General features: G+C 40.9%; 1 protein-coding gene across 2 annotated transcripts in view; it reads right to left on the bottom strand.

The window, feature by feature from the left end:
• Positions 1–24969, bottom strand: part of syt9a (synaptotagmin IXa) — a 33651-nt gene that overhangs the window by 5669 nt on the left and 3013 nt on the right. For both annotated transcript variants that reach the window (XM_050049062.1, XM_050049053.1), the window contains exons 2-3: positions 14039–14534; positions 13011–13566 (exon numbers count right to left, since the gene is read on the bottom strand). In XM_050049062.1, coding sequence (XP_049905019.1) covers positions 13011–13566; positions 14039–14534 — 1052 coding nt within the window. The remainder of the gene's footprint in view (positions 1–13010; positions 13567–14038; positions 14535–24969) is intronic.

The raw sequence follows: 24969 nt of genomic DNA, 5'->3' as shown, positions 1-24969 counted from the left end.
TCTGTAGAAGTTTAATTAAATTGTAATTCCATTATGAAAATAGGTCAGAATTAAAAAAAGATTATATGCAAGTCCGCTCTCTTACACACAAACTCCTCTCGCTCACACACACACACACACACACACACACACACACACACACACACACTTTTTTCTTTCTTTCTTTTAACAGGAATCAGTCCTTTCTAACATTCTCTACCATTTGTCAGTATTGCTAAGCATGAATGTCCTTTTCTGTGATATGGCACTTGTTTTTAACTGTGTGTGTGTGCATGTGTGTATGGGTGTGAGAACGGGAAAGCGAGGAAGCAAAAGAAGGCAGAGAAAGAGAAATATCTCAAGACTTTCCCTCCCGAGACCTAAACCGCCTTGTATCTTGACGTGGGTCTTTCGTTACAATCAGGATCAAGTATTCAACAAAGCTGTGCTGTAAAGCATTTTAATTTGCATGATGGATTAACTGACAATCCCTCCAAAAAAACATCCCTGAAGGATCCTGTGGGCTTTGCACGCTTCATAGCCCATGGTCTTTGTGCACAATCGAGATACAGGTGGGAAGAGAGAGATTAGGGCCGTGCTCCGAAATCCGTCTAAGGCAACAAATGGCATTTAATACCGCAGGTCGATGTGTCACGCTGCCAGTCTCCGATAATCAAGCTGTTTTCCTAGTTTTACAATTTGTACATACTGAACTTGTTTATGTCCTAGCACAATAAAAGCCACAACCATCAATCAAAATGATGAATGAAACCAAAGAAATCAAAAACAAGCCACATTTATACCACAGTTAGTTCCAACCTAGTAATTTAATTGGACAAGAGGCGTTCCATGAGTGCTGGTTTAGAGTATGACATCACTAAAACATTTAACTATATATGTATCACTCCACTTCCCAGGTTTTCGAAAGCAACATGAACATGTTTGCCCAAATAACAGTGAGTTCAATTATGAATGGTCATCAGAGGAGGACAAAGGTAAGGAGAAGGGCCTAGATACTTTCTCTGCAAACCTCTAGGTACGTTCATATGACATCAGGGCAGGCACTATGTCAGATTTTTGCTACGAGACTAAAGCTGGCAAAAGAGTTCACGATAGCAATATCAACACAATACCGATCTATAGAAGTCGTCTTTAACCTTGCTAATTGACCCTTCGCTAGGTCCCACCCCTGGACACAGAGTGGCCGATTATAACGTGGCATTGAGTTGGCTCAGACCAGGGTCCGACAACACTGACTCTAATGCAATCGTTTCAGATTTCCTTCATTTTCAGGCTGGTTTTGTGGATTTGGAGCTAAATGTTGTGCCTGGGGCACGTCGTGTATTAATGATACTCGTTACCTGGAGAGGTTGGAAAAAGATATACGTTTCTTCCCTGTTACAAAACCAAAATCAGACCCTGAAAAGTGTAGGGTTAGCTAGCTAGCTACTTAAGATATAGCCTACTGAATGTATACCCATGCTGCTTTTGTTTTTTAATGATTATAACACTGAATAAAGGCCGACCCTGCTGTACAGGAACCAGTGAAGGGAAGCAGGGAAACTTTGCTGATATTCAACAAGCTGTGTGTCATCGCAGTGTGCGCTGATGAACGTTGTTTGACTTCTCTGTCCGTTCAGCAGCAGAGGTGCAGGTGCTGGCAGCGGCACTAGGACTGAAGCCAAACACCGTTCATCTGCACACACTGTGATGCCACACAGCTGGTTCAATATCAGGGAAGTTTCCCTTTATATTCATTGTCTTCTGTGGTGATCAGCAGTGATGTGGTGGTTCACTGTTACACTGTGATCTGTAGCCTATAGTTCGGCTTTAGCTTCTAACTATCTTTGTCTTTTTAACCTGTTGCTGCTGCTGAGTCAGTTTGACATCCTGGATATATCCTTCAAACACAGACTGTAGACCCCTCTGTCTGCTTCTCTCTGGAATCACTCTTTCATTTTTCCAAAAACATGATAATATTTATTCAGGGAGCGCAGTTGGTTACAGTGTGGACTCCATGCTTTGTCAGACAGCTTGTCAAACCATCACCAAGGGGCGGGGCTTCGCAAAAGGTCAATCATGTGTTTTGTCTCTTTTTTGGTAAACAAATTACACTCAGAATATGAGTGTAGAGAGGTGGAGGAGAGTCTGTAACCATAACTGCCACAAAATCTCACAAAGAGAGGGAAATCATTTAAGAGGCGCTGGATTATTTACACAGTACAATCATATGGGTATTATTTATGCTTGTTGATCTTGAGGAAGACCCAAAGCTCTTAACATAATCAAAATAAAAGAAATACATATGGAGCCCAGCCTAGTATTTATACAGTAACAATATTTCTTTTCTAAATATCATGTGATTCTCAATACCAGTATTTCGTGACAGCCCTATCAGCCAATGCCGCAACAGTTCTTATGGATCAAACTGTTACCTCATCGGAATCACACATGCCACCAGAGCAGCTGTCAGCAGACTCTTATTTCACTGGTTGTGCAATAAATTGAACATTTATCCAGAAAAACAGAGCCCTCCTTCCTCCAACCAAATCACAGCCATGCTGATACTCAGTACCACAGCTCTCCCTCTCATGTGATACTGTTTGTGTCCTCATCATAAGAAAATGTTCTTCCATCAATCTGTTTCTATTACAGAGCTGAACGAGCCAAATCTGGCGATGAAACAAACCATATGGTCAGTCCCAGTGGCAATCATGATTTAATGATCATGATAATCCTATCAATTAAGTCGATGAATCTGTAGAGTGATTACAACAATTTGCTCTACTGCATCGGACACACAGCGTCTGTACTGGTGTCCAAAGATGATTAGCCCATTAATGAGCGTATATGTGTGGGGCATGTGTGCAAATGTCTGAGAACAAGCATTTGTGAGAGTGTTAGTGTCTGTGCGTTCTGTTAGTGTGTGTATGCATGAGCTCAGTGGTGCCAAACTGAAAAAAAACTAAACAGTGTGAGAATGGAGCACTCCAGAAACTGTGAATCTGCGGTCCCCATCGCCACCTGTCACATCGCATTTCATTCCAACTAGGTAACATCGACGAACAATCAATAATAAAAGGCAGAAGCGTCAGCATCGCTACACTAAACAACCACAAGTTGAGAGTCTACACAAAAATATCAATACTTATGTCAATATCAATATTTCCCTCAAGTTTCTATCTTACACACTGGCACAACAAATTTTGTCATCTTCCTTTCTTCTTCTCTGCAGATGCAGACCCCAGATTCACTATGTCATGGTTAATAAATGAAGACCAATGTAGAGCTGATAGCGACACCTTTCATTTCTAATCAGGCATAAATTAGGTCAACGTACATGAACACTGTCTTGATGCTTGTGGCACACTGGTTAAATATTAACACTTTTGAATTTTGAATTCTTTGCCATCCTCAGCGTGAGACACAGTGTCTGTTTTATTAATTGTTATAATATAGGCTTTGGCTTCAAGCTGAGTGCAGATGTCAGTGCACATCCCTGTGATCTGTTCCACTCAGGCCTCGCTCTATAACGAACTCAATTGGCGTGTCCACTCGAACTGCAGAGAAGCACACTGAAACATGTACCTGCTCCAGCCAATCTGTCCGGCCTTTCTCTCGTGATACTGACCGCACATGGTGGAGGATCATGACTCAAGGCCTATTCACTGAAACCTTGCACACTGAGTTCATTGCGCTTTTAATTGCTTTATTCATTGCAAAAATTCTCCATACAAGGCAAAATGGAAAGACATGTTTGCTCCTTTGCTTCTCCCCACTGGATAGTACCATTGTCTAGGCTGTCGCCACTCTCTGCCCGCATCTTGAAACTGGCATTGTGACTACTGAGTTATGAAATGATAATATGCTGCTAATCAATTACACTCTGCTCTCAGTATCATCATTGCTGTTGTGCTTTTCTGGATAGGCTAACACTACCTTCTCTTTGTTGTTTAAAATTTCAAGGGCATTTTTTCCATATATTTCCACTTCTTTTTCATCTGGCTGGCTCGCTGTCCACTTCTGCCACATTCTCTTTCTTTTATTTTTAAACTCATAATTTTAAATTATTCTAAATAATATTTTTTTATCTTGCACCTCTTGTCTGCACTTTTGCTATTTTTAATGATAATTCTTTAAATTTATCAATCATTTAGTAATTAATTTTACCTTTTATATCTTTTTACTCTTTAGTCTTTCATTGTAAATTTTATTGTAAAATTAGGTTTTATATTTTATTGCTCTGTAAAGCACTTTGAATTGGCCTGGTGTACGAAATTTTACAATTTCGGGGGGGGGTATCTATCTTGCTGAAGCCAACCACTTCATGACTGTTTATGAGACTGTGTCTAGTATGTGTCTAATAATGTGTCAAGCTGGTGTTAAGGTGGTGTACTTTGCCCCTGTGAACTTCTAAGGCTCATTAGAGGCTGACGCCTGAGAGAAACCGCATGGTTACCCATTGTGACCCTGGAACTACAAGCACAGGCGAAGCACTCTAAATGTGTCACCCTGCTGCTCCTCAAGCTGCTAATGCTCCCATTACATATCACATAGCAACACTGTATTGTAGTTTAGTTCACAGTCTTTGCAGTTAGTTAACAAGACACTGATGTCCTTTATCACTTTGTGCAGATGTGACATTTTGCATGGGCTTATGACATCTTTTATATTACTTTTACACTTCCTTTGTCAACAGTGTTGTGTTTAAAGACCCGTATAAATAAAGCTGAACTGAGCTGAGTTCAATTTAGACAAGTTTCAATAAACATCAATCAAACTACAACAGCTTCACCTAATTAAACCAAACTAGCCTTTTTCCATATATTTTTTTCCCAGGATCATAACAGCTGTCTTTTAACCCTGACTGTTTGTGAGTACTGCTTCCATTTCCTATATGCGCTGTGCTGTAAAGCCAAAGTGTCCATGAACACTAATTACACACTAACACACTAATTCAAGTGACTATACTTCCCACATTGACATCTACTATTTATATACCACTACTTATTTTTGTCACTTTTACGTACTCAAAACCCAGTTAGACTTTGTTTATATCATCAAAGTGGGACACAGCTGCTCAATTTGTGGATGCCAAGTGTGGTTATGATGGCCATATATACAGCTTGTACTGAGTGACGGGTCGAGCAGCTACATTTACATTTCAGTGCAGTAAGTTAGGTCAAGCGAAGACTGTTGGATGGATCCATGCGACCTGTCTTTGCTTTCAGCATTGGCAGGTTGCACAAATATAACGGCTGGGTGAAGCAGGAGGATACAGATTGTGTGTGTGTGTGTGTGTGTGTGTGTGTGTGTGTGTGTGTGTGCGTGTGTGCGCGATAGTGAGACACGGAGGCAGAAAGATTCTGGTCACCACTATTTTTAGAGGCCATGAGTAGGAAGCTGTTAATGGTCTTGAGCGCACCACACACGCTGATATTTGCTGCAATCAGGAGCCCACAGAGCCTTAATCAGGCAAAATAAAGAACATTATACAACATCTTTGATTTCTGTGAAGAAGATATCATGACCAAAATGGCATTTTAAGCTGATGTATTCCATGTCTTTTACACCAGAAGAGTTATCTCACTCTACTAATTAAACATTTATTCCCTGCTTTATTTTCCAACCAGAGAAACTACAATAGAGACAGAGAATTGAATGACTGTGGAAATTATTAATGAAATTCAAGGTGCAGACTTCATAAACCATTAATGAATGAGCTTCAAACATGTACTGTCATTCCTAATAGACTTTTGGCATTGCTAAGCAGCTCGAAAGACATTTCTCTTCCACTGTCTGGTTCTTCGTACAGTAACTAGCTGCCAGGCAGACCGCTCCTGTGCTGCTTTAGTTCTTGTCAGGCATCTTACATGATCTCAGGCTGCCTTTAGCTGCAGCTGCCTACTTTTGCTTGGCATCCTTAGATACTATTTTTTCTAGGTCCGTTAGGAGTTCTCCTCTTACAATTAGGCAGAGATGTGAGTTTGACCTAAGGCAGAGTATCCACCTTTATTATTTTGCACAGTTTATAACATAGCACATCTTTAAGTGATTTTGAAACTAAAGAATGCTGACAGTATGCTGTACAGTCTCAAGCAGGTATGTAGGTGTGTAGTCAAGTATAACCCTATGCATGTGTTCTTCTGTCATACCATTGGACAACATGATGCATTTCATCAGTAAGGGAATACATCAAGTTAAGTACCTAACCATTTAAATGGACCTGTATGAGGCAGTTTCCTCATAACCTGCTGTTAAAAATGGTGTTGTTACGTGTCATTCTGTATTTAATCCAGTGTCTTGACCCTCCTTTTGTTGTAGCTTTCCAAGCCAGTTATAACAGGTTTGCTGGTGAAATGCACCACTGCAAGAAACCAGAACTAAATAACACAGGACATTTTCTGTTGGCTTGTTATTTCCAAGACCCTTCAGACTTTCAAGTGCTAAATTGGATTTTAGGTTGTTCCAAGTATTGGTAGAGGTAATCAGGTTTTGCTACATGTAATGGCTCATTTATACTCAAAGTTAGATACATGTACTGACACAGAAAGAGCCTTTTGTCTGGACTCTGCGTTCATTTCATCCATATTTGTGCACGTTTTCTAAAAGCTTACAGATACAGACTGAACAGAGTAGTACCACTGGAGATTGTGGGGGTAGTGTAGCATGGTTCCATCAACACACGACAAAGACGTTTTAAAAATGGCAAATCAGTAAATCGGCAAACAGAAGGAATCGGTAATATAGTGAAAAGAATTCTCCGTCGACATGTTACAATGTATTTAACAGCCACACAGACCACCGCTGTCTACAACGCTGCCACCCTGAAAAGATACATCAGTACGACCTCCTTCATCATTGCCATGTATGTTATTGTCAGAATGTTTGACTCTGCCCTCTAGTGCCATCTTTTGGATGTATCTATCCAACGTAAAGGACGTGTGGAAATATGTGGGCAGTTATGGTCACAATGCCCGAAATAAAGGTATTTATTTTCTCACGTAAAGGTAGTATAAATGAGCCTTAACAGCGATTTTGAAACTGAAAAACTCTGAAATACTAATCTTCGGTTTCGAACTACATGACCACATTAGAATACAAAGAAATCATTCATATTTACATTCTACACCCGCTGCACATGTTATGGCTCGATTGAATGGACATTATCAGTGGTCATTAGCCTCACAGATATAGGTTAGAGGGGGCCTGCTACACTTACTAACCAGTTCAGACGACTCTTATCAGCCCATTAAATGATCATTATCAGTTGTCCGCGGAAGTATAGACAGTGACCTGTGGTTGTTGCGCTAGGTTAGGTTAGGTTAAGTTAGGTTATCTTAGGTTACGTTGCGTTACGTTGCGTTGCGTTTGTAACGTTACATTACATTGCGTTACGTTACGGTGCGTTATGTTACGTTACGTTACATTACGTTACGTTACGTTACGCTACGTTACGTTACAAACCATGATATTTTTACTAACCCAACCACACAGTTTTGGCACCTAAACCTAACAAGTCTCTGACCATCTTAATCTACTAGTAGGTGTAGCAGGCCCCAACTAAGCCATATCTATGAGGCTGGTAATCACTGGTAATTCTCATTTAATGTAGTGATTGAAACATTCAAACATTCAAAAGGGGTGCATTCTGATTAAGGCTGATGTGTTGCTGTATGTAATCTGCTCTTTTTGGTAAAAGATTTTCAACATGTCATTGACTTTATATTTTGACCAAAGGTTATATATAGCATAACAAGATATGCTCACACAGACCATTACAGATGATTATATTATTGTTACACAAATTCATCACCATCAAAACATGCTCAACAGATGCCTTTTAGATGTATTTCTGCTCCTCTAAAGAAAGACCACCATCTGGCATACAGATTCATACACAAAATAAGATACACAGTAGAGCAGTTATTCTGAATGAATGAAAATGAATATGAAAATTAAATGATGGAGCTCTCTCTCACTATGCTAGAGACAAAAGCAGAGAAATACATTAGCGAGGTTCAAGGTTTTAACAGGTTGCTTTTCCTGGCTAAATTATATCATCACATTACTACAGTGGCTATATTTAGCTTGGACTGATAGATGGATCAGTAAGGCACAAAAATTCAGATTATTAAGGTACAAAGCTTAAACTGAAATGGCTATGGTGCAAATCATTCATTTGCATATGCCGGGAAGGACGGAGCAGTGGGAGACAAACTTTGACACCAGCAGAGGTAGAGGATGCTTTCCTTATTAGATACCGGAGAGACAGACACACACAACTGCACAGTTATGAGGGTCCATGCTGCGTCATATACTGTAGAACTGAGTGTTTTGCTAAATTGTACCAGGTAATAGCTGTTTCAGTTTAGCAATAGTCAAAGACTATCCACATCACTATCTAGAAAAAACTAAAAGACAAACTACAGTATACTGCAACAATGGGGCTCAGGTATGATGGCATTATACTTACAAGAGATACTGATATTTCTGAACACTTTTACGTTGCTAAAAATAGGTCCAACAGGGCAACAAACCCAAGCAGTCAGACACGTCATCCATACTTATTTGGAAGAGAAAATAGAGGTGAAATATGATCCGGTGTAAACATCCATTAGAGTTTACAGATTGACTATTGTTGCCCCGCTGGACCTGTTTTCTGCAGTATTGCCATGTTTCAATTTAGATCTCATTAATTACTTTGGTGAATAAAAGGTTATTGCAACACATATAACCAAGGGACAGACCTATGAAAATGTAACCCATGCTGTAAAAACACCTGCACCTCATTGATCTTGCATCGCTGCCCTCCCCAGGATGGAATGAATGGTCTGCAGCAATCAATAGCAAGGAGTCTCATTAACGCTACTTAAGCATGTCATGAAGAAAGGGATCAATTGCACATTACAGCTGGATAAGCTCACACACTGTGACGCCTGTCAATGAAGCAATTACTGGAAGCATGAACCCATAAATATCAACCAATTTTTCTATTATACAGATTTCTATAGAGATGTTGGATATATTTGAGCAACACAAGGCATCGCTTGGAGTAAACAGTCAAGAACATAACAAGCTCTGACTTGTGTGGACAGTGACAAAAGCATAATAACGGTGACACACACACGCACACACATACACACACACACACACACACACACCTCTATACTTGTTGGGACTCACACCAATATAATGTATTACATAGCCCCAATATGTTCTCAGTTTGGAAAAATGTCTTCTAGGTCTAAAAATCAATTTGGTCCTCACGGAGATAGATGTACAAGAGCGTACACACACACACACACACACACACACTCACTCTCAATTGGGTAACATGGTTAGGGGCTTTAAATCTCATTGACCTTAGGTAGTCTTGCCCTGAATTCAATTTACATCTGTTTAAAAAAGGGGTGGTCTCAGCAGAGGGTACTGAATTTATTCAGTACGAGATAGCCTACTTAAATGATACTCGCAGTTTACTCAAAGATGCCTTATAATTCTAATATATTTAAAGTTTATATGTATGGATAGAAAATTCAGTTATATTACAAAGTAATATCTCTCAAAGACAGAAATTCAGATAGGCCCCTATAGATAGGGGACACATACACACACTAGAGGGTCTCGACGGGTCCCGACGGGTCCCGACGGGTCGGGCCAAGTTCGGTCAAAAATGTATAAATTGTATTCGGAATTGGGTCGGATTCGGTCAGTTTTCAGTGAAAATGTAGTGTAAAAATAAATAAAATCCTATTGTCTGTCCTGTTTATTGCTTGGGACTGTTATTTATGTGACAACACCTGAACAGAACACACGCAGACACTGGCTGTTTATTTCTACCTCTCCCCTCGCTGGAAGCCTTGGACCTCCCGCTGCCTGCCTCCGCCTTGATTAAACGCTGAAAATTAAATAAAAGAGGGAGACAAGTTTTCCTATTTTATCTTATTTTGTTATATTTCTCCTTCTCCCCTCGCTGGAAGCCTCGGACCTCCCACCGCCCGCTCCCGTCTCAAACACAGAGGTCTCCCTCTCCGCGGAGCACCCACGGCGCACGCCTGGCCTGTTTAATAGCTTGTAATCATAACAACTGTGTGACACAAACTCAGTGCTTTAGTAATTAAATAATGTCGGGCTCAGTTCGGTTTGGGACATAACAAAACAGAATGACTGTTGGGTTCGGACAGAAATATGCGGCCCGTACCGCACTCTAACACACACAAGGAAAACCGGACATTATCATCAATTTCTAAACACCCCCTGGAAGCCCCGGACAGGACGTCAAAAGTGGACATGTCTGGGCAAAAGAGGACGTTTGGTCAGCCTAAGATATAGTTAATCTGTTTCTGAATAACAATGTCTTTCTGTTCTTCACCTGTTTCGACTGGCTATAATGTGTGCACTAATAATGGTTGTTACAAAGGGGTTTTGTTAACTAGATGTTTTTAATAAAAAAGGACATCTGCATAGTTTCATCGTTTTAAACCACTGCTCCCCAACATTTCGTTAAGGTCTAGTGTGTAGGATTAAGGGGCATCTATTGGCAGAAATACTAATGTATTTTCATTAATTTTCAACCACCAAGAGTTGTTGTGTTTTTGTCAATGTAGAATGAGCCATTTATATTTGCAAACCAAGCAGGTCCTCTCCCATGAAGTCCACCATGTTGTTTCTGCTGTAGCCCAGAATGGACAAATAGAACACTGGCTCTAGAAAGGGACATTTCTGTTTTCATGCTACAGAAGTTTCAGTCCTGTAGCCTCTAAAGCCCAGTTCAGACCAAAAATTCGCAATGAGACAAGCTGAAACATGCAACTACTTGCACCATTCAGCAACGTTCTAACAACCTGCCAGTTCACACTAATGCAGCTAAACGAGACAGTGTATCATCTCGCTGCAACAACTCTCTGTACCTTGGCTCTGTTTGCAGTTTTTCAGGTTTATTTTGTGGCTGAATATAATTTGTTCTTGTTCTTCTTAAAATACTAGTCCATACCCATTGGTAGCTTTGTCACCTTCTACCTATGCCAATCCTCAATCCTCAATGCCAGTTTCACATAGATGGACCACGTCAGTGAGTAAAAAAACGTGGGACAGACAGAATGACACACTGACAGTTTCCGTGATTATGTACAGCATACCATACCATGACTTAGTCATACCAAAAATTAAAAGAAAAACCAAAACATTGGGCCACAGGGGGAGCCACAGCGATCGGTTGCATTTTAGCCATTTTTAAGCATTTTTCTGTTGTTATAGCGCCACCCAGTTGCCAATTAGAGTTAAATTTCTCCAGTCACCTTGAGGCATCCTGTTCTACATATCTACCAAGTTTAGTAAAAATCAATATGGCGATTAGGCCTAGATAACAAATTAGCTCTCTAGCGCCCCCATCTTGTTTGATTGGGTCAATAATGGAAGGCTCCCCTCAGATTATGTGTGGTCATATGCCTACAAAGTTGCGTGGTGATCGGTGAAACCCTTGAGATGTTATACACCTTTATGTGATGAGCCACGCCCTCCGCAATATTCATTGCCTTATAGAAGCTCAGTTTTCCAACTTTTGCCAAGAGGAAACTTTAGATATTGGTCCCTAGATTATGTTCACCGAGTTTCATGCAGATCGGTCAAACTTCCTAGGAAGAGATCGATTTTAAGTGTTTTTCAAAAAAATCGAAATGGCGGAAAATCTATATAACCGGAAGTTATGGGTTCTTGGGGCAAATTTGTTCCTCATGAGGAGAGGCATATCTGTGCAAAGTTTCATGTCTCTACGACATACGGGGCATGAGATATGCCCATTCAAAGTTTGCAATTTCAATCGGTTGCTATAGCGCCCCCCTTTGGCCAATTGATGTAATACTGCTTCATTCGCATCCTCCCATGACCCTCTACCACTGTGCCAAATTTCACATGGATTGACCAAGTCAGTGAGGAGAAAAACGTAGAACAGACACAGACAGACAGACAGACACAGACACACACACACACACACAGTTTTCATCATTATATAGTAAGATAGTAAGATGAATTAGGATGGTGATAGTGAGATACTAGCTACAACTACATCTGTAGTAGTGATGAACAAGTGAGCATCAGATTGACTGTATTCATAATAAATACACCACAATAGTATAAGTAAGCAGTGCCAATTAGTTAGTCAATGAGAATGTGTGTGTGTGAGGGGGCATAAGCACATACGAGCAGCAGCAGCAACCCACCGTCCTACACCAGCACACGTGAGGATGGAAACAGAACACTGGGCAAGGACCAAACACCTGCCGCACGAAGCGAACACGCCGTCTGTGGTCATTTTGACTTGACCAGCAGACTTCACTACAGGCCAACTGGCTGTTGAAACAGATGATGTGCCTTACGTTCTCAAACCAGCCACAAGCGATTTGACAAGCGGAGTTGCAGGTGACACCATCAGCCAACTTGAGTCGAGCTCAGAACGACCAGTTCTAAAATGGTTTCGTCTCGTCACAAATCTTTGGTCTGAACTGGGCTAAATGTCACTAAATCCTAAACACTAGACCTGTAACTACAGAGTACCTTTTCAAAATGTTCTACAAAGATTGAAAAGAAGCACATGTATAAAAGTTATTTTAAATCAATACAAATGCTTCAGGGTGTGCTGGTAGTGGTAGTCTGCAACAGAAAATATTGAACACATACTTTACTCACTCTCAGCAACAAGGAGAGACATAAAATGCTCTTCTTCAAAGTGAGACCTACTGACCTTACCTACCAACTAATTCTTCTCTCATTTATTCGAAGCTGACAGCTCAGTGAGTTTAAAAAAGCAGTCAACTTTATTTTATACTTTATACTGTCAGTGAGAGGCAGACTGTGCTGAAATGAAGGACTCAAATCTGAGCCAAATCTGTAGCTCTCAATAAAGCTGGAGCAAATCCGTCAGACTTGATAAACCACCTTTTGCCATGTGTGGTATTAATAATAACAAGTTAAATATAACATGGCATATCTAAGTGAGCATGACATTGGTTTGAACATAAGTGCTGACTCACCGAGGAGACGTACTGGATTTCCCGGCAGAGTTTCGTCTCCCTGGGGAAATCTGCCAGATCCAGGAAGTTGTCCACAACCACCTGGCCAATAATGTCGTGGCGCGAAAACCGGTCGAAGTCGTAGACGCTGAAGTGCAGCTTACGTGTGGGAAGCTCAGAGTACGCCACGGGAAACAGGAAGACCTCATCAAACACAGGGTTCAGCGTCTTGCGGTGCACCTTGGTCTGGTGCTTGGTCTTACGATCGGGGAGCAGGTAGATCTTAACATAAGGGTCAGAGGTACCGGAGAAGTCCTTGGCTGGCAGGTCCTCTGCTTTGTGGATCTTAACTATTAACTGTTCCAGGTCACAGTCAAATTTGAGGATAAAATGGAGGCGCCCACAGCCACCGCCTCTGCGACTGCCTTCGTCTCCCTCAAGGGAGCGCTGTTTGTACAACTCGGGTTTGAGACGACCAAGGCCCAGCCCCATTCCAGTGAGGGAGTCCTGCCTTTGGAACTGGGCCACATTGAAGTCTGGGTTGGACAGGTTCATATGTCTGCGAATGGACCCTTGTCTGTGGGCAGAGGAAAACAAGAAACATCAATATATAGCATCACAGACTGAATCACATTTACATCCACACTAGATGATCCTGCATCTCACAATTTACACACAGTGCTAACGTTGCGTGCCAATGCAGGAAGTAGTTTGCCCCATATGTAGCATGGTGAAAAGCTGTGTGTAGTGTCACTAACTGTCAACTTAATAGTAACTTTACTGCCATAATCTTTTCAGAATCTTAAATATACTTTAGTTGCAGAGATACCGTAGAAACAATCTGAAGAATTTTGGCATCCAACATTAATAAACCTTGGCACTGAAAAAGGTTTTGCAGAATATATTGATGTTTTTGTCTGGCAGTGGTGTCGAGAGCGATGAGCATGATCACTTCAAACACAAATTATGTAAAAGCTGGATGGAAGCACTTATTAAAATGTAGTAGTTCTGACTAAGACAAAAAAAAAAATCTAAAGTCTTACACTGACCCAATTTCAGATATTGAGTGACCGGAGGATGACGGTTCAGTGGTCTGTCTCTGCATACGAGGGTTGGTGTGAACCCCATTTTCCCGGCTTTTACTCTGCGCGTCCAGAGGGATGTCTGGAGATGTGTGACTGATCTTCATAGCTGCCTCTGGTGTGGCCATGACCACGGGTGGCGGTGACAAGGGAGTCACTGGAGCCTCCACTGACACCACAGATGCCATAGGCGTGGGCTCTCTGGCGATGGAGCAGTGCGATGACTCACGGCGGTTGTGTGTCGGGGGGTCCACGGCTGTGTAAACTGGCTGCCTGGGTGCGGGCTGCGAGGGCAGAGGGCTCATGGAGGGGTTGAGGTGCCCATGGGCCTCCTTGGTGGTGGGGGAGAGCCCACGCTCCCTCCATGGTATCCAGCACAGCTTCCAGGAGACAAACAAGGAGACCCCAAACAGGGCCAAGCCACAGGCGGTCACCACCAGTGACAACAGACTCACCGATATATCTGAGAAGACGACAAGAGAGACAGGAAATAAAGGTCTGACAGTGAATTCTGTTTGCTGTTTACCTTCACCCCCTCATCATCACTGTCAGTAGCAATTTATATATATTAAATAGTGTGAAAACCTTTCTACAAATATTTCACCATAGTGTTATGATCAATAACACTTATGGGTATGTGATATGTAAGGCTGGTCTCCCATTCACCTGTGGTATCACATTCGAAGAATCTCTTCTGACAAATCAGGCTTCTTGATTTGCAAAACTGATGACAAATCATGAATCTTTGCACTATGTCACAAAAAACTTTACTTTTCTTTATCTTATTATAACAGTGGGGTCTCTGTTAGTTTTCCCTCTTCTTTTCTTCCCTGTGACAAAGAATCCTTGACAAGATTAATTAGGATTAGCCACATTTATTTAATTATCCTCTGGAGCCTCGTATCTGCCCCCCAAGTGGAGTGTGCCCCATGCTGTAATTTGCAGGCCTTCGCTGATAACAGAGGAGGAATAGCATGCTGAAACAAAAGCAGCTGTAAATGACTGTTCATGCATTCTCACTGAAACACTGTAGTACTGTTTAGCAGTTCAGCTGTTATTTATTCACAACTATTTGGTTATTTGAAACACCTAGATGGTGCGGCTTGGACACATCATCAGAGATGAACTCAGGGTCATAGGATGTTTCGGGTTTTTGGTCATCAGACACCCTCACCTGGGTGACCCAGCCATCATCAGTGTCCAAGCAGTGTGCTACACCATGGATTTAAAATGTTTGCAACAGTATTGGAAAGATGGATTTAAAGTAAACTGAGTTTCCAACCTCTTTATATAAGTCTATGGTTAAAACTGTGTATTATTGTGAAAGTAAATGAACACAGGGTGAACACTGCCAGCTTGTTGGTGTCAACACCGACAGGTAGAAACCATCTTACTTTATTTGTCAAGTGGAAGTCTACATCGCCATTAACACACACACACAGAAATTCATGTTGACATAACCTTTAAAACTGTTATATTTAGAAGAGAAATCGATATTGTGTCAAACACTTGCCCGCCTATTTTCCAAACCAAAAAGAGTTGATTTTTGCTCAACAGACTTGTCTTCTGCTAAAGCAGCAGTTATACAAAGCACAGAGCAGCAAATTGAAGGTGTCTGTGTGACAGTCATTCATTCATATTCTGTAACCGCTAATCCTGTTCGGGGTTGCATGGGGGGGGGCTGGAGCCTATCACAGTGGATATTGGGTGAGAGGCAGGGTACACCCTGGACAGGTCGCCAGACTATCACAGGACTAACACATAGAGACAGACAACCATTCATGTTCACATTCACACCTACAGGCAATTTAAATTCACCAATTAACCTGCATGCCTTTGGACTATGGGAGGAAGCCGGAGTACCCAGAGAAAACCCACGCTGGTAACGATGCTAACCACTGCCCCACCGTGCCGCCAACAATGTTTGCAGTAAGCATTAATCACTTATCATGCATCATGGCTGCATCATGGCTGCATAATAAAACCCAACCAGACCCACCGAGTCTTCTGCAGTACAAGTAGAGCCAGACATGCTCCAGCAAAAATGCGGTAGCCATCATGCACAACACAAATGTATGTTAATGAAGTTGTGGGCAAGAGCAGAAGCAGTGGCTGTGGGAGTATAAGTGCTTTCCAGGAGTATCACACCAGTTTGCAGTCTGTCAAGAAAGAGTCTATGGTTTCAAAACTTGACACTGAATATTACTGCAGTGCATTTGTTTACACCAGCACAGGGGTGTGCGAGTCACCATGGAAAGGGAGGTGAGGCGTGAACCAACAGAGTCATCAAGGGCTTTCTGAATCATCTCTGTTCTCAAGCAGTGGGTGACTTCTCCCAGAAGAATTCTTTTTTGAAAGATGAATCCTAGAAACAGCTGCAGCACCAACAATGCTACGACCAAAGGCATGGCTCTTGGCAATTATATGAATTTTGTGAACTTTTGGTATTAGTTGTCAAAGGAATTGATATCATCATTGCAAAGATGATCTACATAACATTATTGATTTACATATAACCCTTGTGTTTGTTAAAATTTGCCTCACTTCCTCGTTGTTTGGGGGGCTCCCAGCCTCCACTGCTGTATGTGTAAACAAAATCTTTTATTTATTTATTTTTCCAGTAAACACTGACTTTATTAAAACCCAATATGTGGGAAAACATTAAAACAGGACAACAGTATCAGAAGTAATGCCTCTGTTTCAATAATGGACTTGTGATTATTAATTTAAAGGTACTATGCGGGAATTTTTGGTCAGTGTGCCCACGATTTTCATAGCTTCCTCTTAGATGTGTGCTGGTTGTTCTGGCACCTGGTCATTATCTTTTTATAAAGTCCCGACTTACCTCTGCACTGTGCCCAAGAAATGTCCCAAACACAGCAAAATAAGAAGACAGTACTCTCTGTCAGTGTTAGACCATGAACTAACTGTGATTTATACCTCTAAAGACATGAGCATTCTTTATGCACACTGACCTGATATCATATTAAAAAAAACCTGAGCAGGATTTATGATGTGTAATAAAATTAAATTGCTTTCTAATTTGAGCCACAAAATAATGATAGGCCATTTGCAATATGTTTTGCCATAAAAAAAAAAATGGTTATAGATATGCTAAATGTTTGATGCAGCAGAAGTGGTCCTCAATAGTGTTTTCATAACTGCTCATATCAGCTAATAGACTTCATCAGTGGAGTTTAGGTTAGAATATAGGTCACATTATAATAACGTTGGAGTGCATTTCTGAGATTAGTTTTTCAAAACCTACTTCGCTGTGTTTAATTTTCAGAGAGATACATGTTTTATATGCTGTGCCCCCTCACTATCTGCGTTCCTACACATGCTTGACTTTTCATTAGGTAGAAATGATTAAAGCTCCTCTCCTAGCGCTGATTAAAAACTCATCTCTGTTCATCAGAATAACATATTTAAAAGTTCTTTTCCATAGAAAAAATATCTTGATGCCTTAAAATGGCTTTGATGCAAGTCCACACCTTTGCCTCATTTAGTATGCGTGGATCTATTGATATGCAAGTTAGTCCCCACCCCAATCTCCAGCTCAAACTTATCTGCTCACCTTCGACTCTGCTCATCACTCCCTACAACATTAGGAGCATAACGGTAATAGATAACGAGAGCCATCAGCTAGACTATATTATTAAACAGCTAATAATGTGCTGCTAATTTTAGATCAACCTTGTTCCAGATCACCAACTCTGACAAGGTGAGGTGGAAGTCAAAGCTTTCAAGGTGACTTGGTTCCTTAGATATGTGACGAATGAAACCCTGCCTGACTGAGTCTGTGTTTTTCATTGGTACACTGCTCTCCCAAGGCGGGTATGCTCAGCCATGATGCTGGCTTCTTTTTTCACTAATGATATGTCTTGCAGCATAAAAAAAACACCATATGGACGTGATAACAAGGTTCAAAACTTGATTTCGTTGGAAGGGGTCTTTAAGTGCTGATTACTGTAATCACTCAACAACAAGATAACAGCAGTTCGCAACATGACTAAAGGGCCATCCAAACCAAGAATGATAACTAAAACATTGTCAGTATGCATAAATATATCTATATACCACGATCAGCCAAAACATTAAAACCACTGACAGGTGAAATGAATAACATTGATTATCTTGTCACAATGCAGTGTTCTGCTGGGATACCTTGGGTCCTGGCTCCACTCACCCAAACACTGTTGCAGATCAAGCAAACCCCTCAACAACACTCCTCGATGGCAGTGGTCTTCCCAGCAGGACAATGTGCCATGCCACACCGCAAAAACTGCTCAAGAATGCCCCAAGGAACGTAACAAAGAGCTCAAGGCATTGACCTGGCCTCGAGTTCCCTATACGACTGAGCATCTGTGGGATATGCCAATACCCCAGACGCACTGCCTGTCCACGGTGGGGCCTCTATGGATTGGACATAGCTCTGACATGTCCATGTATGGACACAGGAAGTCTGGGGATGCCCCGTGGTGTCTGGCACCATGGCAGATCCTTCGAGTCCTGTGGGTTGCGAGATGACCTACCAGCATGTCCCAAGGATGGATTTGGATCTGGGGAATTTGGAGGCCAGGTCAAGGCCTTAAGCTCTCTGTCATGTTCTTCGGGGCATTCCTGAGCAGTTTTTGCGGTGTGGCTTGACACACTGTCCTGCTGGGGGGGGCACTGCCACTGGGGAGTGTTGTTGCCATGAGGACGTTTGCTTGGTCCGCAGTGGTGTTTGGGTGGGTAGTGCCTGTCAAGTGGCATCCACATGAATGCTGGGACCCCAAGTATATATATATGTATGTATATCTCACTATGTCTTACTATATAATGACGAAAACTCTGGGTGTCTGTCTGTCTGTGTGTCTGTTCCACGTTTTCCTCCTCACTGACTTGGACAATCCATGTGAAATTTGGCACAGTGGTAGAGGGTCATGGGAGGATGCGAATGAAGCAGTATTACATCAATTGGCCAAAGGGGGGCGCTATAGCAACCGATTGAAATTGCGAACTTTGAATGGGGATATCTCATGCCCCGTATGTCGTAGAGACATGAAACTTTGCACAGAGATGCCTCTCCTCATGAGGAACAAATTTGCCCCAAGAACCCATAACTTCCGGTTATATAGATATTCCGCCATTTCCAATTTTTTGAGAAACACTTCAAATCGATCTCTTCCTAGGAAGGTTGACCGATTTGCATGAAACTCAGTGAACATAATCTAGGGACCAATATCTAAAGTTCCCTCTTGGCAAAAGTTGGAAAACTTGCTAAAACTGAGCTTCTATAAGTCAATGACTTTAACTATCTGCCTTTCAACGTGCTACCTCAACTACTAATGTACAGTTTTAGCCCACTAACTATCCCACTATTGGCAATGGTACTACTGTACTTTCAATAAAGCAATCGTACTATCAAATTCACAAAAACTCTGCCTGAATACATTGCTCTTCTTAATAGGTTCAGTTGACTATTTAATCTGCAGTTTCCTATGACCTGTATCCCAAACACACACCATGTGAAACTGTACGTGGGCAACTGTGCACTCAATGGGTATGGTCTAGTATATGTATATAAATATAAACAACAGTGGCAAATTACATCATTGGGATCACTTTCAGAGTGATTTTTTTAATATGAACGACAGATACACTGACAGCCACTCAACATCCATCAGAATTTACAGGGTGTCACATTCAAAATGGAAGATGACGTTGCAGAGAGACATCATGGAGGTTAAAAAAACCACACCAGTTAAATTAAACAGTTTTTATGAAGACAATATCAAGAAGAAGGACATATGGGATGCAATCAGGCTCACCCTTGGAGTCCGAGTGTTGGGTGTTATTATTAACGGGAGATGAGATGATTATTTTCGTCGTTCTTACAGAACGCTATTGTTCATCAGTGAGGATGCTCACATAGTTACTGTTAATAGCTGTCGTTATAGTTAGAGTTTTCGGTGTGGATGGCAGTCAACTGTTATTTTTGTCAAAACAAAGTCTTTATATGAGCAATACAGTGTCTTTACACTGGATGTTAATTTAATCTCATTTGTAGCAGTACCTTTCACACACATCCAATGGAGGGTAAAATACACAGACAGCTGCTTTGCAATTAACAGATAATGACAGCATGGTGAAATTATAACAAGCATTACAAATATTGTTCTAAACCCCGATGAACTCTGATAGCAGCCCATTTAGCCATCAAGAGCAAAGAGTACATTTCAGTGCATTGTTCGTCTTGGATCGCTTTCCACCTAGTTTCGCTCTCCTCTTGTCTTAATGGATAGATTGTTTTTAAATCAACCTTTACACAATGCTCACATCCACTGAAAGAGTCACTGTATTTATTAATCCTCTCCAAACTGGCCTTGAGGTGATCACCCCTGCAGTGGAATCTGGGGAATAGATGGTCCACACAAGTTCAGCCAAAGCTAACATGAGGCTGCAGCAGTCTGAATCAGACTAATTAAATGGAAATCTTCCAAAGTTATGGTCAGATTTATTCATAATGCTGAACCTCATATCAGCAACCAAATTCATAGTCGACACCAACACCTCCACAGCTCATGGTAGATGTTCATAAGTTAAAATGATCATCCATGACCATAGTTAGGCGTGCATGTTGCTACCTAATGCATCACTGTTGTCACATGTTGAGGTAGTGTTATATATCATTTTTAAATGATAGTTCATTACGTGAAAATTCTGTTACTCAACTTCTGTTGATGATTGATGATTTTTCTAATTTCTTCTATGATGCTACATAATGCTAACACATCCAAGTGAATAATAACCCTATCCTTAGATCATTTAATATCGTTTTACTATGATGTTAATATTCATGAGCAGGAGTTAACTGTTGCCCAGCAACAACTGTTGTGGGAGAAGATGGTTTGAAGCTGGGTGGACAGACATTGCATCATATTTCAAATTAGTATGAAAACCTGTCCACTGATGGTCTTTGCATTGATGGTTTTCATAACCACCTCTTTTATCATGATACATGTTAATTATTAATTCAGTATGTTTGGAAACAATTTGTTTTGTGCACAGCAACTCTCTGCTTACTGCACTACCCTGTGTCTAATACTGTGTTAATGAACTGCCATCCCTGTATGGCTGCTGTAATGTTTACTTTGATTTACTGTATTGAGATACCTTCATTTCTTTAAAGGCTCCTACAGAGTGTGTTGTTTTTAATAGCACCAGTCTGCTGTATCATCCTAACAGTGTCTATTATTGGCTGAGCCTCGTTCTGTGCGAGGGCAGTGATACAGACTTGTGCCCAGTTTATGTGCTGACTGTGCAACAGTTGCCTACAGTAATATAGCCAGGGTATTCTGTTAATGTCAGTGTTGATGAAGATGTGTAAGGATTTTAAAAAAAATAGCTCAAAAGAAAAGTAATAAGTGTATAATCAGTGTAATTACTTTGATCACAGTAATGAGTAAACTGATTGTGAACACCATTGTGAGTGGATGTTCATGATTACCAGAATACAGAATACAGATAGATGTATTTTTCACATGAGCTGACAAGATCTCCATGTGTCTTTTCACTAACTCACTGACTTTATGAAGCACTTGGACAATTAAGTGAAACAACCAGTGGCTCAAAAAGACAGCAGCAGGCAATATTTGTATTTTTATGGCGCATGCAGTAACAGGTAGTATAAAAAATAGCTTGATAGCTATCCTTACTGTTTAACAGTAAAACCAAATGCATGATTTTTACCATGCAGTACATGGGATGACTTTTATTTACAATGAATTAAATACTACACTATAGTCGCCCTAAAACTTCAATTAAAAGCCTAGTCCCAATTAAATGCCCAGTCTCCTTTACCAGCCTGGTGTGGCCGCATGTTTTGACAAATAAAGGCCTGTCTCAATTAGAGGCCTGGTCTGGTTGCCAAGCAGTTCATTTTTATAGAAGTTCTTTGGATGTATAAAACCGGATTGTTCGCTACCCCGCGTGAGCTAACGTTTGATAGCAAATAAATGTTTAAACCTTTGTCAGTACGGAGATGCTGCATATCCTTAGCTCGGTTCATTTCATTTTACTGAAACCCTGAGCACTAGAGAAGACTGTAATTCATACAGATTTACCGGCATGACGAAAAAACAAGTGGTGACTCCATTCCTCTGAAGCTGTCATGAAGTCAGATTATGTGTCCATTCCTTGATTACTTGGTAAGTTATTTATATTTCTTTTGTCCGTAAGGGTCCACTGAACAAAAGGATCAAAAGTGTCTTTTATAAAAAATTAATTCAAGTTATCAATATTGTTTTAACAGGATAAAGTGGTGTTGTATCAGTATCCCGGGTGCAGTAAAACAAGTGTCATAACATAACATATAATTGATATGTTATTCAAAGCTATATTTTTAAACAACTAATATTCATACTGGTTCAAACAAACAATTTGATTGTATTTCCCATCTTTGCTGAGCAACAGTTTTGTGTAAAAAAAAAAAAAAACTGTATCCCAAATATAGGCTTGTTGAGTTCAGTGATTTGAGCAAATAGCCTGAGCTACTAATAGAAGTTTTACGGTATATGAAGACAATATTACAACCAGGCCTGTGTGTTGTGGAGCTGTTGCAATGCCCTCGCTGCAGCATGATGAATTTGTTAAGTGAACAACTTCCTACAGTCATCACATTAAATCCACTCATCTTTGTTTCTTTTTATTGCACTCTACATCAACAGACACTCATGAATACCAAGATATGCATCTACGTTTTCAACTGAAAGAGTTTGTCGTGTGGAATTAAGTTGTTTGGTATTTACACATTTTCTGAAACATCCCATCTCCGTGCACTTGCAGAACTGTCTGCAATTTTTGTGGCATTTCTGTTTGAAGTCTTTGATGGCGCTTCGTTTGACTAAAATCATAAGCACATAATTTCTCACCAAGAGAAAAACACATGTTTTTTAAACGACTAACTAAAATCACAGAACATCTTGCAACCAGGAATTATCTTGAACTGAATAACGTCTGGCAAGCTCTATCTGATTTAGAGCTAACACTTGACACATGTACTGAGGAATGCTGGATTTGATGTTTTGCTAGGCCATTAACATGCGCATTAGTTAAAGATAAATGAGACAATATGTCAGACCTCCCTTAAAGACTGTTTGCTTTCAGTCAAAACAAAATTCAAAAGACTTTGGCAGTAATGGTTTAGCATTACCTATCTTCCAACTCCAACAGCGCTGCCTAATACAGGACTGGTTCTGTGTGTGGGCGCTGTCATAAGACCTCGCACAGGAACTCAGACAAACTGTCCTTTCTGTGCTCTGAGATTCTGTGAATACCAGAGTACGTGTGATTTGGGAGAATTATGTAGAGAAATTGAGGGGCTTGCCATCTGAGGACACTGAGCCCACAGTCGGCTTGGCAGGCCGCCTGCAGAGTGCTGCCTGGCTGGGAAGAATCTATCGACATCTGGAAGGGTTCAGAGACTGCATCACAACAAAGAGGGTGGACCAGTGCTAGAGCACAGGACCTTCAAAGGTGCAATGGTGTAGGAGGCGAGCAAGTGCTGAAAAAGCAATATATGAACATCTACCTCCTGCGATGTTGTTATTTGCCTTAAATATACATCTCTGTAAGTAAAAACTGTATTTACAGTAACTGGAAATTGCATGATTTTCCCCTTGAAGTACAGATAGTATCAACACATAGGCAGTACGCAACATATTACACATGAGTGGCTCTGATTGCTTTTCCTCACGGCACAGGCTACTGCTGCTTTCTGGCTTTGCAGAGTGTTAGTTACATTGACCTGATAGACCGTGTCGAGCTAATTAGATGGCTACAATTAAAAACAGTAGTTCTCTGGATCCTGCTTTGACAGCCATTACTGAATGTTGTGCACATTTAGTCAAGTCTTAGATGAGACCATGCATACCACCCTCATGTCTGTGCAGTAAAATGAGGCTTAGCTTAAGACCAGAAACAGGGTGAAACATCTAACTTGGCTCTGTCAAACTGTAAAAAAGAAATCAGCCTATCAGCACCTCTAAAGCTCATTAATTAACACATTAAATGGGAAGTCATGGTTTTACAGGGGTTATGTGCTGACTGATGTCTTGGCTCGGCTTGTGAGCACTTACATTTCCAGATAACTCAAGATGGTTGTATGACTGCATAGTTGGCTGTGTGAGGAAAGAAAAAATACACAATTGCAATAAAGTGAAGGATCGATGGACTTTGACTGACATGAGGCATCCATGTTTATTTGGGGATATTTGAGCTTTCAGAAAAATCAAAATTTCCCGGTGGATGTTGCTGTGAATGCCACAGTTTTATGATTTTAAGATTTATGGTTTTGCCATGATTGGTCGGTGATGGATTTTAGGGAGAGAAACTGTGGTGAGTCCTATTTGACCCACAGCACCACATCTAGGTGTTAGATTCTGAGGCGGCTAATGGCTGTACCCGGCACAGACAATACCCAGAGTGAGGTATACTCTTGGGAAAATGTTCTGGAGTGAGCTGAAAGACGCTTACTGTATTTCTGTCAATCAATATGCAGCCCGTGTTCAGTGGGAATTATAGGCTCTGATTTTTGCTGATGTCAGCAGCCTCAAAAATGCCAAAATTAATTGTGTACACGAGGTGAAATACTCACTGAGCTCACTGAATATGATCTCAAATCACCATCAATCACTGAATGACTTTTTTTTTGTTTGTTTTTAACTGTTTTAAACTGTCCTTTAATTTTGAAATGCCATGTTGGATTGTGTTATGTTCATTTTTCTATATTAATGTGAAGCACTCATATGACATTGGGCGAGAGGCACCAGACTATCACAGGGCTTACACATAGAGACAGACAACCATTCACACTATGGCCAATTTAGAGACTTCCTCCACATAGTGGCCGG

The sequence above is a fragment of the Epinephelus moara genome, chromosome 1 (assembly GCF_006386435.1).
Source record: "Epinephelus moara isolate mb chromosome 1, YSFRI_EMoa_1.0, whole genome shotgun sequence".
NCBI classification, from domain to species: domain Eukaryota; kingdom Metazoa; phylum Chordata; class Actinopteri; order Perciformes; family Serranidae; genus Epinephelus; species Epinephelus moara.
Note: the sequence above shows the minus strand (reverse complement) of the source record. Positions and strands in the feature narration are given on the sequence as shown.